General features: G+C 30.7%; 1 protein-coding gene across 6 annotated transcripts in view; it reads left to right on the top strand.

Annotated features, from left to right (window-relative positions):
- The window catches only part of gro (TLE family member transcriptional corepressor groucho), a 246,007-nt gene that overhangs the window by 216,170 nt on the left and 10,076 nt on the right, over positions 1 to 19,761 (top strand). For all 6 annotated transcript variants that reach the window (XM_075360889.1, XM_075360879.1, XM_075360871.1 and 3 more), the window contains 4 exons: positions 10,229 to 10,429; positions 13,052 to 13,128; positions 16,842 to 17,091; positions 17,906 to 18,085. In XM_075360889.1, the coding sequence (XP_075217004.1) occupies positions 10,229 to 10,429; positions 13,052 to 13,128; positions 16,842 to 17,091; positions 17,906 to 18,085 (708 nt within the window). The remainder of the gene's footprint in view (positions 1 to 10,228; positions 10,430 to 13,051; positions 13,129 to 16,841; positions 17,092 to 17,905; positions 18,086 to 19,761) is intronic.

The following is a 19,761-nucleotide window of genomic DNA, read 5'->3' as shown; positions in this document are numbered from 1 at the left end:
AGCCTCCACTGTTATGAAAGAATTTATCACATCCTATCAATGTTTGTATCTCCTCATCATAAAATAAATTGTCGGTGGATGAAAACCTGCACTGCTCTTTTAACATCTCTTGATTGAAAAGGAACCTTCTCATCTATAGAAATGGAAAAAAATTATATATTGCTAATTCTGGGCTTATGGAGGATGATCGATTTTTTCTTAGTCTAATAATAAGAAATGTTTACGGTGTCATGGAGCATGTGTACTGAGCTTTATTGTGAAGTAACAATACCCGAAACTAACATGGTGTGTCTTTTGTTCTGTATTGTGCATGAAATTTCTTCAAGGTCTCATATCAGTGATTATATTATTATCAGTGTATATTATCAGTATAATTTCATTATATTATATTATCAGATTATTACATTATCAAGATCTCACATTAGTTATTGTGAAGCCTTTTTTCAGAATTCAACAAAATGCCTCATCTGTCTAAAACACAACACATGATCTTGCAGCATTCACTCACCATCTTTCTCTGTATATCACATGAAAAAGGTCAAAGCAGTAATTTAGTTTTGTGTTTCTCAGAAACCATTTTTGGGACCGACTCTATAAGTACTCTCATAATTCAAACTGTCTAAAACGATTTCCTAGAGAATGGTCTTAGAGATTTCAGGAAAAATTGAGTGATAAAATTGTAAACAGTTTGTTGTGATAAAGATTTGAGTTATCTAAATGGGTAAAAAAATCACAGTTATTTTCCCACTACTTATGACATTTTGTACATTTTCATATACTTCACTGAATTACCTGACCCATCTTCTCACCATGTCATCCACAACACTTTCTATGAATATTCAAAGTGAATCACCTGAAATTTTCCTTCAGATATTTAAATATTACAAATCTGGTGGTAAATTTCAGTTAATTTATATTTCCAAAAAATATACAAAAAATGTGTGACAAACTTCATTTCACAGTCAACTGTGAAATATCTAATGTCAGTATGGAAGATTGGCTTCAACATTTCAAATCTAAATGATGAGATGTAAAAGTGGCTTATTTTATTTGTACAGGCTTTTATGGTTTTACTAAAGAAGATAGAAGTTACCACATGTGTATAGGTGTTTGCAAATGTCGCTTAATTTCTGAATTCACCCAATATTATACGTTTTGAGTTAACATTTTTACTAAAATAGCGAACCTAGAGCTAGAACCTGTAATTTCAAGGTCTTTGAGTTAGTTAAAGAATACTGTTTATATAATAGTAAATTATAACTAATGCACTACATCCTAAAGCTACTTCATTAATGTTGTCCTTTATCAGATGTGATCTGGTTCAATAAAATCTAACAAAGTCATAATTTCTAAACATATCTATTTAGCCAGTTGACATATGATGTGTGGGAAAAGTTTGTACACTGATTTTTTTTCGGGCATCATGGCAACATAGCAAGTTCCTTGTTCTACAAAATGAGGCTCAACCTTCAGTACAAGATTTGTTACTAACGAGTTCTTCTATAGATCGTTATATTTTTAGTGAGGTTTTTTTTGCCTCTAACAGAATTGAACAAGATTTTTTGAGAGGATGAAGAATCATTGCAGAATTCCTTCTGAAACTTGGGCATTGTAGAGTCCTCTATGAAGTGTAGAACTGTTTTTAAATAGGATGACTGCTTTAAAGCAAGTTGAGAGATTGTTAATGATGCATGAGAGGATACTGGCAGTGTCTTATGTTGTTGAAACCAATCAGCATGCTAAGTCAGACCCTTATATTATCCCTAAAATTATTGCTGATAAGCTTGCAATTGGTTCAAATGATTTTTCAAAACATTTTGTAAAGTGTTGATTTCTGCAAAAACTAGTCAGAATGTTGAGACAGTTCAAATTTTCTTAGCAGTGTAATAAGCGGAGAAAAATCATGGAGATATAAATTTGACCTGGAAAAATAAAAATGATGAAGAGTGGGAAGGATGCTGGTGAGCCACATAAGAAAATAGCACATGTTTGAAAAAAGACCATATTCATTGTCTTTATCAATATTTGTGGAGTGGTTAATCATATATTTATTCCAGATTGGACTGTTAATGCTGTATTACATGTAGATTTCTTGATATATTTGTGTGATTGCTTGAGGTGTGTGCAGCATGTGTTGTAGGTGGAAAAGAACTGGATCCTCCGCCACAATAATGCATACTAGCAAATATGCTCATTTTGTATGAATTCACTGCCATACACAGCATTTTCCACTGTAGCTTCTTTTAATTGCCTGATTTAGCTCCATGCTTTTTATTTTATTCCAGAAATAAACATTTTTGTATGGGGTAAACATTTTTATACAGGTGAACATTAAATGAGAGACAATGTAGCATGTTTTCATTTAAGGCCTTTCAATGATAAAGATACAACCCTTTCTTTTTAACAGTTGAAAAAGCATTAAACCAAATTTTATCTAAGCAAGAGCACTTTGAGAGTGACCGAACTGTTTCAGAATAGTTCATAAATTTTGCACGAATTAATGATTAAAAAGTATTTAATCATTTTAACTATACGTTTAAAATCATGTTAATGTATCTTTCTTTCTACTTCCAATGTTGTTTCAATATAAAAATCATATACACAAGGACTACAAATATCAATAAAACATAGAAGTGAGAACAGATTGAAGAAACTAAGTTGCAATGCATTGTCCTTATTGAAAAGTAAAATTTGTAAATTTTTTCTTACCTTGGAGTAATTTATATTATAGTTTGGAGAAAATCATAAAAAATATTTTTTTGAGAAAATAAATTAAGGAATTTTACTTTATATATACAACTTACTAAAATCAATACTTTTGTATTTGTCCATATTTTCCTGATTTTAAAAAGTTTTTATTAACTGATGATGAGGGAAACCCTTGAAAGCGCTCTTAAAATGGAAAAACAAAAAGCATAAGGTAAGAGGCATTGTTGAGTTTTGTATTGGTGGAAAACTGTTATACTTTTGCCTTTGATATATATATATTTTTTTTTTGATTATTCAAATAATTCAGTAACTTTTTGACCACTGTGATATTATATGAAATATTTTTTTTTTTTTTTTTTTTTTTGTCTTCAGTCATTTGACTGGTTTGATGCAGCTCTCCAAGATTCCCTATCTAGTGCTAGTCGTTTCATTTCAGTATACCCTCTACATCCTACATCCCCAACAATTTGTTTTACATACTCCAAACGTGGCCTGCCTACACAATTTTTCCCTTCTACCTGTCCTTCCAATATTAAAGCGACTATTCCACGATGCCTTAGTATGTGGCCTATAAGTCTGTCTCTTCTTTTAACTATATTTTTCCAAATGCTTCTTTCTTCATCTATTTGCCGCAATACCTCTTCATTTGTCACTTTATCCACCCATCTGATTTTTAACATTCTCCTGTAGCACCACATTTCAAAAGCTTCTAATCTTTTCTTCTCAGATACTCTGATTGTCCAAGTTTCACTTCCATATAAAGCGACACTCCAAACATACACTTTCAAAAATCTTTTCCTGATATTTAAATTAATTTTTGATGTAAACAAATTATATTTCTTACTGAAGGCTCGTTTAGCTTGTGCTATTCGGCATTTTATATCGCTCCTGCTTCGTCCATCTTTAGTAATTTTACTTCCCAAATAACAAAATTCTTCTACCTCCATAATCTTTTCTCCTCTTATTTTCACATTCAGTGGTCCATCTTTGTTATTTCTACTACATTTCATTACTTTTGTTTTGTTCTTGTTTATTTTCATGCGATAGTTCTTGCGTAGGACTTCATCTATGCCGTTCATTGTTTCTTCTAAATCCTTTTTACTCTCGGCTAGAATTACTATATCATCAGCAAATCGTAGCATCTTTATCTTTTCACCTTGTACTGTTACTCCGAATCTAAATTGTTCTTTAACGTCATTAACTGCTAGTTCCATGTAAAGATTAAAAAGTAACGGAGATAGGGAACATCCTTGTCGGACTCCCTTTCTTATTAGGGCTTCTTTCTTATGTTCTTCAATTGTTATTGTTGCTGTTTGGTTCCTGTACATGTTAGCAATTGTTCTTCTATCTCTGTATTTGAACCCTAATTTTTTTAAAATGCTGAACATTTTATTCCAATCTACGTTATCGAAAGCCTTTTCTAGGTCTATAAACGCCAAGTATGTTGGTTTGTTTTTATTTAATCTTCCTTCTACTATTAATCTGAGGCCTAAAATTGCTTCCCTTGTCCCTATACTTTTCCTGAAACCAAATTGGTCTTCTCCTAACACTTCTTCCACTCTCCTCTCAATTCTTCTGTATAAAATTCTAGTTAAGATTTTTGATGCATGACTAGTTAAACTAATTGTTCTATATTCTTCACATTTATCTGCCCCTGCTTTCTTTGGTATCATAACTATAACACTTTTTTTGAAGTCGGACGGAACTTCCCCCCTTTTCATAAATATTACACACCAGTTTGTATAATCTATCAATCGCTTCCTCACCTGCACTGCACAGTAATTCTACAGGTATTCCGTCTATTCCAGGAGCCTTTCTGCCATTTAAATCTTTTAATGCTGTCTTAAATTCAGATCTCAGTATTGTTTCTCCCATTTCATCCTCCTCAACTTCCTCTTCTTCCTCTATAACACCATTTTCTAATTCATTTCCTCCGTATAACTCTTCAATATATTCCACCCATATATCGACTTTACCTTTCATATTATATATTGGTGTACCATCTTTGTTAACACATTATTAGATTTTAATTTATGTACCCCAAAATTTTCCTTAACTTTCCTGTATGCTCCGTCTATTTTACCAATGTTCATTTCTCTTTCCACTTCTGAACACTTTTCTTTAATCCACTCTTCTTTCGCCAGTTTGCACTTCCTATTTATAGCATTTCTTAATTGCCGATAGTTCCTTTTACTTTCTTCATCATTAGCATTCTTATATTTTCTACGTTCGTCCATCAGCTGCAATATATCGTCTGAAACCCAAGGTTTTCTACCAGTTCTCTTTATTCTGCCTAAGTTTGCTTCTGCTGATTTAAGAATTTCCTTTTTAACATTCTCCCATTCTTCTTCTACATTTTCTACCTTATCTTTTTTACTCAGACCTCTTGCGATGTCCTCCTCAAAAATCTTCTTTACCTCCTCTTCCTCAAGCTTCTCTAAATTCCACCGATTCATCTGACAACTTTTCTTCAGGTTTTTAAACCCCAATCTACATTTCATTATCACCAAATTATGGTCGCTATCAATGTCTGCTCCAGGGTAAGTTTTGCAGTCATCGAGTTGATTTCTAAATCTTTGCTTAACCATGATATAATCTATTTGATACCTTGCTGTATCGCCTGGCTTTTTCCAAGTGTATATCCTTCTATTATGATTTTTAAATTGGGTGTTGGCAATTACTAAATTATACTTCGTGCAAAACTCTATAAGTCGGTCCCCTCTTTCATTCCTTTTGCCCAGCCCGTATTCACCCACTATATTTCCTTCCTTGCCTTTTCCAATGCTTGCATTCCAATCTCCAACTATTATTAAATTTTCATCTCCTTTTACGTGTTTAATTGCTTCATCAATCTCTTCGTATACACACTCTACCTCATCATCATCATGGGCGCTTGTAAGCATATAAACGTTAACAATCGTTGTCGGTTTAGGTTTTGATTTTATCCTTATTACAATGATTCTATCGCTATGCGTTTTGAAATACTCCACTCTCCTCCCTATCTTCTTGTTCATCACGAAACCTACTCCTGCCTGCCCATTATTTGACGCTGAGTTAATTACTCTAAAATCACCTGACCAAAAGTCGCCTTCCTCTTCCCACCGAACCTCACTAATTCCTACTATATCCACATTCACCCTATCCATTTCCTTTTTTAAATTTTCTAGCCTACTAACCTTTTTTAAGCTTCTAACATTCCACGCTCCGACTCGTAGAATGTTATTTTTTAATTTTCTGGTGACCCCTTCCTTAGTAGTCCCTACCCGGAGATCCGAACGGGGGACTATTTTACCTCCGGAATATTTTACCAAGGAAGGCGCCTCCATTATTGCTATGTGAAAATGCATATGAAATATAATCTACCAAAATACAGTAATTAGATAAGTTAAACTTATCTTATTAATTTCCAATAACCAGTTTTCATGGTATCCCACAATGTATGTGTGCTGTTCAGTATTGGACAGCACAAATACATGTACATTTATAATATCATTTAAAATTTGACAATAGAAATTAATATAATTTCCTAAAGAAATGACAAATCATTAAATAATATGTTTAAATGTATTAAAAATAGAATTTAATACGAACTGAAGATTCAGGAAACTGCAAAATCAGGTTATTGAATATTAATAAGGTTTAATTTATTTATTACTATGTTTTAATGGATATTTCATATAATATATATATATATATTTTTAAATTTTATTTTAAAACTTACTTTAAAGCTATAATGTTTTTAAAAACTTTTGTTAAATATTACATTAATGTAATTCATTTTTGGAACCTACTACTTTTCATAGTTAATAAAAAAAGATAGTCTGAGTGTTTCTCAAGACATTTTAACTTTATGGAATAATAGATGTGTAGTTTAGAATTATCCTCTCACTTCATACCCATTATTGTCTCACTTCCTTTTCTAACCTGACCAAACAAACCATCATAGCTCACTTGACATCTCAAGAATTCCTTTATGTCTATCCTTTTAAGATGGCATTTTTGTGAAAAAAGAATTTTGTAAGCTGTATAAAAAAAAAGTAAGCTTCTAATATTAAAATTTATTTTTAATTCTTCAGGAACTATCTTTAAAACATAACTTCTAGTACTTTAAATAACTTTAAATAACTTTAAATAATTTCTAGTAACTTTAAATAATTCTACTTTTGAAAAATTTACATGATTTTATATACATACTGTTGCTTGTTCGCAGCTCGATCAGGATATTGAGAGTTAACAATTAAAAATGTGTATATAATTACAATTTAGTAGTTTAATAACATAAGTAAAATACAACAAATCTGTAATAAAAATTGTAACAATAACAAATAAAAGTATTGACACCCACGATAATAATAATAATCATGATGAATAATGGATAATAATGACAGTCGTAATAAAGGACAATAACAGTAATAATAATCACAACCACAACAATAATAATAATAAATGTTAATAATAATAATAAACAATGATTACATACAAAATATAATTTCAAGTAAGAACAAGATTCATATATAAGGTCGTTAAACAAAGTACCAGCAGAATTTAGTCCCATTTACAAAAGACATTAAAATGACTGCTAATCTTAACTTTTTTGACAACTGGTATTGTATTACTATGAAGATAGGATTAGACTAAAATTCTTCCACGGCAAATACATTTGCTGTTCACAAATAAAACTGTCCTATAGTTTATGAATGAATTTAATACTTTACTCCTTTCACTAATTATCTATTGCAACTCACCAAACAACTTCCTGCAATCCCCCACTGTCATCATCGGAATTACATTGACAGATAACGCCTTCTTATAATCATGTTGAACACATACTAATACTCATTGAATACACTTTGCAGAATACTCTCACTTAAACACTTCTTGTAATACTCGCTTCATCAAAAACTGTACACAACTCATCTTCCCTGGAGTATTTATTACTATCCTCTACCTGCAGAACCAGACCCAAGTTGAAGTGTGAGAATGATCTTCAGAGACATTTTCCCATACATTCCTACCTTGATCCATTATTTCTTTTCATGGAACAACATCTGTCATAGGTGTATCAACGGGCAGTATTACAAAGAACGATTGTTAAACGGACCTGTTAGCCTTTCAGAAAAAGGATTCCTTTTAGTTCCCCTCTGGATTTCTTTTGTTTGTTATTTTCTACTACTTTCTTCTTAGTTGTCCGTTACTCAGCCCATTATACCAGTCTTGTTACAATACTAAGATAATATCCCAGCTACTTAATAACAGAAATTTATAATTCATTCTATCACTCTTCACTTGTTAAATATTAAATATACTTAAATGCAGGCATTATTAAAAAATATTATTCCTAACTTACTTATGATTGAGGAGGGAGAGGAATTCTTCACTGGAGTAAAAAAACTTTTCTTATAAATTGGTATAGCATTTTTTATATTAATTTTTCTACATCCCAGATATTAATGAATGCCGTTTGGTAATTTATCCATGAACTTTGGTTCTGTGTAAGATGACTTTTGTTTAAGTAATGCTATTTTATGAACTTCCACAAACTTAATTGTTTCTTTTCTTGTGTCATAATTATTAGAGGATCGATGTTCCTTTCAGTTCATATGCACATAACTGATAACCAAAGCACGCACTGAACCTTCAGTTATGGAATCCACATATCAGCTGACTATTGCACTACTATTAATTGCATTGTGAATCAGCTTGCCCCTGCACATGTGTAACAATTCTGCTGACCTTGTGAGTAAACAGAAGAGATATTTAATGTTCATTGCATCTACGTTTAAGATATTACGACGACTGGTTTTGCAAATGTAGGCTATTGCTTTTGGATACTTTTAGCCCAGACACCTGTTTATTCATTCCTTCATACATAAATAATGAAAGAATATGTCTAAAATTAATTAGTTAATTATATGTTTAAAAGATTGCCTACGTGTTGTTTCATATTGCCTTATTCCTGCCATATCTTTTTTTCTTTTTGTTACATCTCGTTGGGGCTTTAATTATGAAACAGCGAATACATGGGAATACTTAGACAATACAGGGAATTCATCCCTGTATTGTCTAAGTCCATCTACCCTTTGTGCAAACTGAATGCATTGATTGACTCCATCTCTTGTGCCACTTGCAAACAAGCAATGCCTTTTGCTCCTCCTTAGTTACTCCCTGGTAAATTGCCTTCCTCTTTTGAAAGAGGAGATCCAGGGATGTAAGGCTGGCTACTATACTGGCGGCATCACCCAGGTGGGTCATGCAACAACAGCATTCCGGATGGTTGTCAGTCCTGTGCATCTGGTTAAGAATTGCCCGGCTATCTCTGATTCTAGCCCAATAGCCCTACAGACCAAACTGGTGCTCTGTACAACATTTTCGTGAGCAGAGAGTGATAAAACCTTCTGCTTAATGTGCGTGGATCCATGTGTTGGTCATTATTCGACTGATAGTGTCTGCCATTTTTGACCATCTGAGACACCTTGTTAAGTGCCTCGAAATGTATTTTTGTCTATCTATACTCCAAAGTACTTCACCGCAGAAGAAGGGTGGATGACCTTGTTTCTGACCCTAAACGAGGTTGGGATGAGCTTCCATCTAACCAAAACTGTGTTCACTCATTCAAAAGCTCCTCAAGAGTCAAAAGAGCAGTCAAGAGTCTCCTCAGGCAAAATCTTCAGGTGCAAGATGATCCTATTTATTGCCTCATTCTCAGTGTTCATCACCATTCACCACCAGAGCCAAATCTTCAGTAGACCTGGACAGGGCTGTCCTTTGGGAAGCACAGTGGACAGGACTTCGTCAAATCGGTGTTCCACAATGTTGGCCCTAACCCTGAGTTCTGTGGAACACCACAACTAATCCTGATCCACAGCTCTTTAAGAGTAAAAATATTTGAACTTATTTTTTAAGATTATCATTAACCTAAAAGATTATTCATTATTTAAAAGGCATTCCAATAGAGTTTTGATTAATCTTTACACTTAAGTAATAATGATTATTATGTAATGTTATTACTTTTTATTGCATAAGTATTACTTTCTTGTTTATACTTATTTTAAAGCTTATAAGGGTGGATTTATTTTTAGTTCTTGCTAAATTGCACAAAATGAGATGTAGAATACCTGAATGTTCTATCTAATATAATTTCATAGTATAGTCTATTGAAAATCCATCTTCAATGGAATTGTATCATCTGTGTAATGTATTACTTAATTTATTTTAATCACTGATTGTAGCTCATCCATTAAATTAAAGGTGGAATTAAAATTTGTGATTGAAGCTCATTAAAAATAACCTGCTATTGAATTCTGCAGTATTCCATGTAGTACGTAAAAAATTATGTACTAGTATTTGTTTAAAATTATGTATTATTGTGCAGATTTCAGATAAGGTTTTTGTTAAAGATATTAAAAACTATATGAAACAACTAAATGAAATATTTTGGGGTGCAAAGTGGTATTTTATTTTGAGTCAGCGTTTTAAAATATGTTGTAATATTTTATTTTTATTATTTATTCTGTTATAGATGGAAAAACCACCTACGCCTGTTTCAAAAGCAACAACTCCTACATTACCTTTACCTCTTGCTGGTGGTGTTGGAGCTGCCAGTTCGAGTGGAGTTAAAGTTCCTCCTCTTTTACCACCAAACCCTTCACCATATTCACATCCCCGTAGTAATGCTAATGATCCTTATAATGCTGCTAGTCCTTACATCAGACCTAATATGGTGAGTTACTTTTTTAATTCTATTATTATTTATTATTGCTTTATGTGACTGTTTATTCATTAGCTCTCATTTCAAAACTTTGTATTTGTACATTTAGTCTTTCTATAATCATGTGAAGTTTTTTTTTGTGTATAAGTTTTGAGAAATGTACGAGTCATCTTTGAAATAAAAAACATTTGGATTTAAAAGTGTAAACTTTGTAAAAATGTGTAATATGAAAATATTACTTCATTTTCTCTTATTTATTAAATTTCTCTTTGAAGATTTTTAATTTATATAGTAAAGTTTGAACCGGTTAAATAGTTGTACTTTTTTTTTTATAACATATTTATTTGTTTCAGTTTTTTTTTGTTTATTGTTTTTAATTGTGGTAGTTTAAGATCAATTGACTTTGCCAAAATGTTAAGCAGTCTGTTAATGAATAATATATTATTTTTAAATTTATTGCCTTGTAATATAATTTATTATACTTGGACAATGTTTTCTTGGACTAAAATTTGTAGTAAAAAGATTTTAAAAATTTAAGCAGCTTCATAAAAATAACCTGTTGCTTCTACTCCTGAGATTTAGTGATCAGTAAAGTTCAATTGCTCATCTTGAAGTTATTAAGAAAACAAAAATAAATGTGGAAGAAACAACTAACTAACTAGACTGTTTGTAGTTATGGAAAAGATTTTCTATTACTAGGGAAAGGAAATGAGTAAATTGATTAAGATTATGTTGATTCAGGAATTCACCGAGTACAAAATTGAATTAGTGTTTATGTTACACCAATAATAGTGCTGAAATATAACTGTATTATGCACAAATGGTATAATCTGTTGAATATATATATTCTAGATTATTTATATTTGACAGTTATTTATGCAAAATTATGAATAATGTAACAAAAAGCTATAAAATATTTTATTTAAATTCTTAATATTTTAAAACAAACTATTATTAATGTACTTAATGAAGGTTATGGCATGTTATTTCACAGTTATATAGAAGGTTATTAATACAAATTAAATTAAACAAGAATTCTAAGTGGTTTATTTATTATTAAGATGTTATCTGTATATAAAAGTAATAATGTAAGCTGGCTCAACAGATTACTGACAGATTCTGTGTTCTATCCAAATTTTTAAACATTAGACAATCACTTTATTCAATATTGAAAATACAGTTGTGAAAAAATGTTTTTACCTGTTTAATTGTCTTCCAGATTTTTATTTCTTCTTTATTAACAAAGAATATACATGTTTGAATGATTTAGTTTTTAGAAAACAGAAGTTTTTTAATTCTCTGAAGTTGTCACCACCTTTTATTTTAAGCTTCAAACTTTGCTAACATAAATTGCAGGAGAATCTCTTTAAAAGATCAGTTTTTTTCATATAAATTTTACTTGTTTACTGATTTTCTAGATGTCCTGTACGAAAAATTTACCAACATTTTCTTTCTGTTTCCCTTCATTCATAAATGTACAGTTCTCAAACACCTTAAATAAAATATATTTTACGATGTTAATATACTATTAAATTAAAAACAGGCTTTTTAAATGAGTCATGAGTATAATTCTTCCAAATTTACACTTATTAAGTACTTGATTATAAACTGTCATATTATCATTAAAGCAACATGTTTATGGTGTTGAGCGTAGAATGGATGAAGATGGTGGTAGCAATTCTGTGGTACATCTTTGACTTATGGCATTTTTAAAGATTTAGTGAATATCTGGAGTGTTTAGGGTAAATTAGTAAGTTTTGTAACATGATAAAATTAACTGGAAAATTTGAAAAAAATAATGATTATAAAAACTGGCATTAGTTTTACTGTATTTTTTTTAAAAACCAAACTATAAAAAATATTGTTATCTGTAAATGTAATTGTTGTCTATAATTGTTAACTGTAAAATATTATTTGTTTTTATGACCAGTTAAAAATGTACTTATTGTTTATTGTATGCTCGATTGTTTGTGCTATTAATTAATTAGTTTTCAATTGAAGATCGAAGATTTAAAAGTAACCTTAATTAAATCTTCTTCACTGTTCTTTCTCTTGCCTTTCCTTGTCAGGTTTTCAAATTTTAACTGCATATATTAATAAAAGATTCGTTTCCAATAACCTCTTGAATTCCATTTCACAATTCCCAATTTAATATCAAATTGGAAATTTGATTATTTAAAAAAAAAATGTTTGAGTAATATAAAGTAAAATCACTACTAAACATAATTTTGATATATCTAAATATATGCTTTATTTTATGGAGGCAAAATAAATGGCAGTATTGAAATTACTGAAGTTCTAAGTTGATTATAATTATAAGTCAGTATTTAATAAATTTCAAGATCTATTTAATAATTTAAAAGAGGGAGATTCGTTTTTAGACAAATAAAATAGAAATTTCTTTACTGCATGGTGACAGGTAATGACTTGAGACAAATAAAATAAATAAGTCTGAGGCTGTCAGTAGAATGATGGCCTTTGTTTAGAAGGGTTTCACTTATTTAATTTTTGTTTATTACTACATATGGTATTCTGTAAGTGATTATATTTGATATCTGCCAGTATTTCTTTCAGTCTGTAAATATTCAGAGCGTTTATGTAACTTTTTTTTATTAAAGTAATGTTTTGTTACAGTTGGCATATGATGCCCACCCACATCCTAGAGTACCTGGTGCTGGCACCAATGGACTTGGGATACCTGGTGGAAAACCGTAAGTTGATTTGTTTTATTTTAATTTTGATAATACATTAATTTATGATAATGCATTCATTTTACAGTATTCTGTTATTATAATAAAATTAAGTTTTTTGCTTGTCGTAGTGATTAAATAATTATTCAAAGCCGAGAAATCCTGTTCTGCTTCATATCCAAATATATTAGGGTGCAAATTAAACTTAACACAGGAAATATTTTTTTTATTTCTATGTTGTTGCTATACTGGTTGATCTCACCCATTCTTTAAGTTGTCTCTTTAATGTAAGGTTATTGTTCTTTGGTTATTTATTAATTTTCATATTGTAAATGTGTTTTGTGAAATTTTATTTCATTTTTTATTAAAAGATTATATTTGTTGTTCTGTGTGTCTTGAATATATAATGTCCCAACCTCCTAGAAAGCATTCAAGAATTGTTTCTCTTTCTGAGCATACCAAATATGACACAATGACAAATAGCTTCTGAGTGTGTTGTTGGGCTAGGAACAGTGAATACTACTTAAAAATAATTTAAAGAAACTGGTTTCTTTTCACCTCAAAGGAAAGGCACATGTGTCCATAAAAGAAAGCTACTCCATCACAGGAACAGTTATTAGTGAGAAAAAGTAAATTGATCCAAAATTATCTACTGTGGTCTTAAATTGAGAATTAATAACCAGTGGAATAAATTTACTCATGACAATTGTTAGATGCCAACTTCTTGTAGCTGGATAAAAGCTTTTCAGTCAACTAAAAAGTAATTTTTAACACCAGTAATGTGCAAAAAAAAAAGGCTCTTATGGGCCAAAGCATATGCTAACTGGACCAAAGAAGGCTGGAAATATGTTGTTTTCTGACAGATCATATTTTTATGTTCAGGTGCAAAGGTTTCCGTTAGAAAACCGTCAGATGAAAATACATCACTGGCTCGTATCCAACAGGCAATTAAAAATTCCCAGAAAAATATCTTTTGGGATTGCTTCACAATTGAATGAAAGCCCTTGTTCATTACTTCCACTGGATGGTATTTTCAGAAATGATGTTGACGATGATTTCAAGATTCTGACGGAAAGGTTCGTGACACAATTTTAAAACAAATTCCCTAAGGCAATACAGTTTTCCAACAAGATTTGACACCGTGCCTAAAAGTGGAAAATTTTTTTGAAGAATAAACATTAAACTGCTCTTGTGATCAGAAAACTTCCCAGACTTAAACTCAGTTGAAAATATTTGACAATTGTCAAAAAACTACTCAAAAATTAATTGTACCACAAAAATTAACCTCATTAAAGCAATAACATTGGTATGGTTTCATTAGAAGAAATCAAAAATATGTATAGTACATTTGTTAAATCGATGCCAACTCTGATCTTTGAAGTGATTAAGAGTAAAGGACATATAATTTCTAGATATTCACAAATTGTACAGGTATGATTTTTTTCTAAATAAAGTTACTTTTAATGAAATAACATCTGTGCTCAGATTAATTTACCTGCTACTGTAGGAGTGATTGACCCTTAGTTTCCATTAAAGAGAAAAGATCATACACTTTTTCCATGGTGCAAAAAGATGTTTGAAATATAATTCATCCATATTTTCACCATTAACTTTGTAATATCTTGATGAATCTCATATATATTTTTTGCATTAATAAATTGAATAGCAAATCTTACTTCACACATTACAAGTTTTAAAATTTTATTGTTCATTATAAAAAACATAGAAACAACCAAAAAGTTTCTAAAACAATGCAACGCACTCAGAATATGAGACGTTGCAGATACTAGCTAACTTTGAATTTTCCAGGATCGTTGACCTGTACAGCTGTGTTGAATGAACAAGTTTTAGTTTCTGAATAACCCTTGCAAAACAAAGTAGAGTGATTTGGAGTTAGTCTTTAAAAAAATTGCTACTTCATAATTAAGGGGGGGGGGCACTTGTTTATTGTTAGAATGATTTTTTAAAATCTTTTATTTAAACTAATCTAGTATTTATTGACATTTGCTGGCCATATTACATTTCTATTACAAATGGAAGTCATAGTTTATTTTATTTTTTGTTTTTATAACAATCAGTATAATTTTAAATAGCAGGTTGAAATGTCATGTTCAGTCTTGCATTCACTTTTGTCACAATTTACCATTTTTAAATAGCCTATTGTAAACAGTGTGAGGTTGTGGGATTTTCCAACAATTGAGGGACTGCAGTAGCCTTCTCTCAGAGAAAAAAAAAATGTTGCGAACACTTTTACTGTTCTGTGACCCAGGAGGGTATTTTGCAGTAAACATGAAATGGAACTGGTCCAATGGTATTGTAATTTATGTAGCTGCCATACAAAAGTAAACATCCCAGTTAGTAATTGGCTTGAAAATTCCTGCATACCATTCATTATAGTTGTTGGTTTCATTTATGGTTGGAGTGAAGATATGACATCAGTGTGAACATTATACAGTGAACATTACATAGTGAAGTGTGAACATTAGTTTGAACTCTCTGCTCTAACTGTAATTTATTAAAATAATGCCTGAGATGTGCATTAAATTACTCAAGAAGCATCCGTCTATTAGAATTGATGGTAAAGGATGTTTTGTAGAAGTTGGTGAAAGCATGTTCCCACAGCTATGGATTTTTGGTGGAGTTTGCTGTAATGTGAAGGAACCATTTTTGTTATTCATTTTGGATAGATCCTTCCCAAAAAAAAACCGACATGATATAACTTAATGTAAAATAGTGGTCAATTTCTCAGATTCGTAGCAGTTGTATCCACAAATTGGTACACTTACAGTGACAATCGAGAGGCTATGGGAGAGTGTCTATCGAGATGAAAACACGTAATACAGCTAGACATCATCTGAAGTTTGTACTAAAAAGAGTTCCAGTAACAGAATGTGACTGGTGACCCATTCAACAAGATAATTTCAGACATAAAAACTGGCCATCAAAAATTAATCATGATTAAATAAACACCAGAATAAATTATATTAAATTTTAAGTAATAGAACTACACAAAATAGTTCCACATTCAAAGAAAAGCAAGTCACCCCCTCCATTAATTAATAACTAACAAAAAATTGAATTATGAAGAGTTACCACTTTTTTTGCTACCATGAAACCCTCCTTTCTAATTATTGTCTTTATTGCATATAATGTTTGCTCACTGCCAAGTATTTGTTTGCAGGATTGCAGTTGTATGTATTAGCAGGTTGATGTTGGTCCAAATGGACGTTTATTTTGAATTTTATTAATGGTTTTATTTATTATTGATAATTTAAGTTGGATTTTCTTTTCTAATTAAAGTGCAGAATTCATGTTTACTACATTCTGTTAAATACTAAATAGTCTAGCTTTTTATGGAGTATATAAATGTTCTTAAATAATTGTTTATAGAGCATTGTTTGTAACTTGTTTCTTATCAGTTTTGTGATGTGAAATTTATAAGTTGTATTAAAAGGTTCCATTAGAAATTTGTAGTTTTGTGTTTCATTTACAATTACAGATAATTTCATTTACAAGTACAGATAATCTTTTTTAACTTTTTTTATTCTTGTTTTACATTTTATTTATGATTAATATTTCCTGTGTACACAAATGGCAGTTTAAAATCTGAACAGTCAAGAGATGCAGCTAGTACAGATTTCTATTTTATAAATAGTTTTTGATCTTTTCTCTTTGTTATTTTTATTTTATATCTGTTGAAATTTAATACCTTTTACTTTAATTTCATTTTGCAGAGCTTATTCATTCCACATGAATGGTGAAGGTCAATTACAACCAGTGCCCTTTCCAACAGATGCCCTTATAGGTCCAGGAATTCCAAGACATGCAAGACAGATTAATACTTTGACACACGGTGAAGTAGTATGTGCTGTTACAATATCAAATCCTACAAAGTATGTTTATACTGGTGGGAAAGGATGTGTTAAAGTATGGGATATCAGTCAACCTGGTGTTAAAGCGCCTGTTTCTCAGTTAGACTGTTTGGTTAGTAGTATTTTATTTTCATTTAAGTAAGTAAATTGTATACATTTATAGATTTCTAAATATTCTTCATATAATATGGTTTGTCTTTCTCATTAAATTCGATCTGAAACTTGTGTAGCATGTTTACAGTAAATTAATCAACAAAATTGGATTGAAAAATACTTCATGTAAGAGAAAATATAATGTAGCCTTTCTTTAGAAGGATAAAAGAATAATAATTTTGTCCAATTTTGGCTAATTTAAGGCTACTGTATTACATTATTATTTTAAATTGTAGCTGATAATAAGTAAGTGTATTATTGTATTAATTTTCTCTTGTAATTATCTGCATAATTGTTACTGATTATTGTAATTGATTCAGCCTTCCCATACAATTAAAAAAAAATCTTCAAAAATCATGACTTATTTAATTTCTGGCTAACTACGGTAGTATGACTAAGTGAGACTACAGTAATAATTACTTTATTAGTTATTGAAACTAACTTCAGTATAAATGTTTAGATAAGATTTAAAAAAATATTACAATGAGTTAACAACCAGAAGAAGTTACCATTTTATATTTATAAAAGAAATATGATACAAATTGTGATGAAGCTTAAGTTTACAACAATAAGCAGAAAGCTTGTACTGAATCATATGCATTGTTTTTGATTTAATGCTACCCCTTGGTTAAAAACAGTATTGCTGTCTCTAAATGATACTGTGTGCAATTTGTACTGAAGTTGCTCATCGTTCATTAAGTTATCATATATATTGTGCTGTGTGCTCGTATATTTCATAATATTCTATTGTAATACTATTTTTATTTTTTCAGCAAAGGGATAACTATATAAGGTCAGTTAAATTGTTGCCGGATGCTAGAACTCTCATTGTTGGAGGTGAAGCCAGTAATCTAAGTATATGGGATCTTGCTACACCAACACCACGAATTAAAGCTGAACTTACATCAAGTGCACCTGCATGTTATGCTCTTGCAATTAGTCCTGATTCCAAGGTATTTTAGATATAATTATTACATTGAAAATAGCCTGTAAAAATTTTTTATCATGTAATCTACTAATTTATAATGTTTAATAAGTAGAGAAATGAGTATGTTCGATAGGAGCAATGTATTTTATGTCTGTGATTCAATGATGTTTAATATAACATCAATGAAAATCATAAAATAAATAAGTGGCACTGCTTATTTATTATTATTTTTTTATTTTGAATACTTTTATGGAGATTGTCTAAAACATTTGGTTTTGACCTCAACATAAATTTTGATAATTTAATGTTTAATTAATTGCATCCTAAAGATGGTGTCTGGGGACACCATTCTCAAATCATTAGAGGTAGTTTATTTACTTGTTTATTTTTATAATAAGTTGAATTTTATTATTACCTTCAATTTTTTAAAGCTTCCATTGATTACGGCTATTTTATTTTATTTCTCCAACAGATTGCCATACCTAATTATCCTTTAGCATAATCCTTTAGCATATGATCGATAAAATAGGCAGAAGATTATAATGCAGTTCTATTTTACATCTGTAGTGCTTCATTATGCCAGAGAAACCAATTTATTCAAGATTCCATATGGACTCTTACGGGTGTCAACATTGGCGTCTTTGTGTTTCCGGCTTATTGTTTCATCAGTTGAATGTCATCTCCCCTTTCACAGCCAAGAGTTAACGTATGAAACTGGATTAAACATACACACAGGAGGTCCAATGGTGCTGTTGAAAATAAGTCAACTTGACCTTGAAATCATTAACTTATTTCTCTTTTCAGTGTGGATTTCATTCATTGTATTGAAAGCTCGTTCACTTTCTGGTGTTCAGATGGAAATGGTTTGAACAGTCTTGGTTAAAGGCATCAGCTCAGCTGGAATTCCTTCGATCTCTATATTCTAAAAGCATTTATACACTTTTTCTTAACCGAAATGTGGAAAAAATCATAAAGCCTGCCAATACTCTCATCATCATAGCAGATAAACTATTCACAAGACTCCTGAAGAATTGTTTACTTTCAGTTTTTACAACTTTCTTATATTCATGTGACTGTCTCTAAACTTTTTGTCTTAAGCTGCTTTCAGAGCTTTTTTATGGTACTTCGAGGTACAGACTGCACATAGATTCAAACACTTTGGTGATGTTGATCACATTTTGAGCCCCTATCAGGCTTGTGTTTCTATTCTGTAACTGTAATGCTAAATCAGTTAATTCAGTAAGGGCATCATACATCCATCCAAGATTTTCCAGAAATTTTAGAAAACTTAACATGTGTACAAGACCTTGAAATTTTGCCCTTTCTTTGGAGTCTCTCTCTTTGTCCTCACTAAAATGTTTGTTTAGCACACTGTAATTTTCCCAGACAGCTTTAACAGTTCTTTGAGTTGATGATACATCCTAATTGTGAATGTTTTCCCAAATTTCTTAATTCTTTCTTCCAGTGAGGCAGCAGCAATGTTCATCAATTCCCTTTGATTTTTGGGAGTTATGCCGTATAAAGAATATGTCTATCAATAAAAGAATGGAAATGGTTAACTTCCTGTACCTCATTTGTTGTGTCAGAAACTGCCAGTTCCAAGTGATGGTTTAAATAATGCCAAATTATTATATCTGTGAGTAGTTATAAAAATTGTGGCTGCAACCCCATTTTGTCTACCTAACATTATGGAGGTTCCAT

The sequence above is a fragment of the Lycorma delicatula genome, chromosome 1 (assembly GCF_047948215.1).
Source record: "Lycorma delicatula isolate Av1 chromosome 1, ASM4794821v1, whole genome shotgun sequence".
In the NCBI taxonomy this organism is placed as follows: Eukaryota; Metazoa; Arthropoda; class Insecta; order Hemiptera; family Fulgoridae; genus Lycorma; species Lycorma delicatula.
Note: the sequence above shows the minus strand (reverse complement) of the source record. Positions and strands in the feature narration are given on the sequence as shown.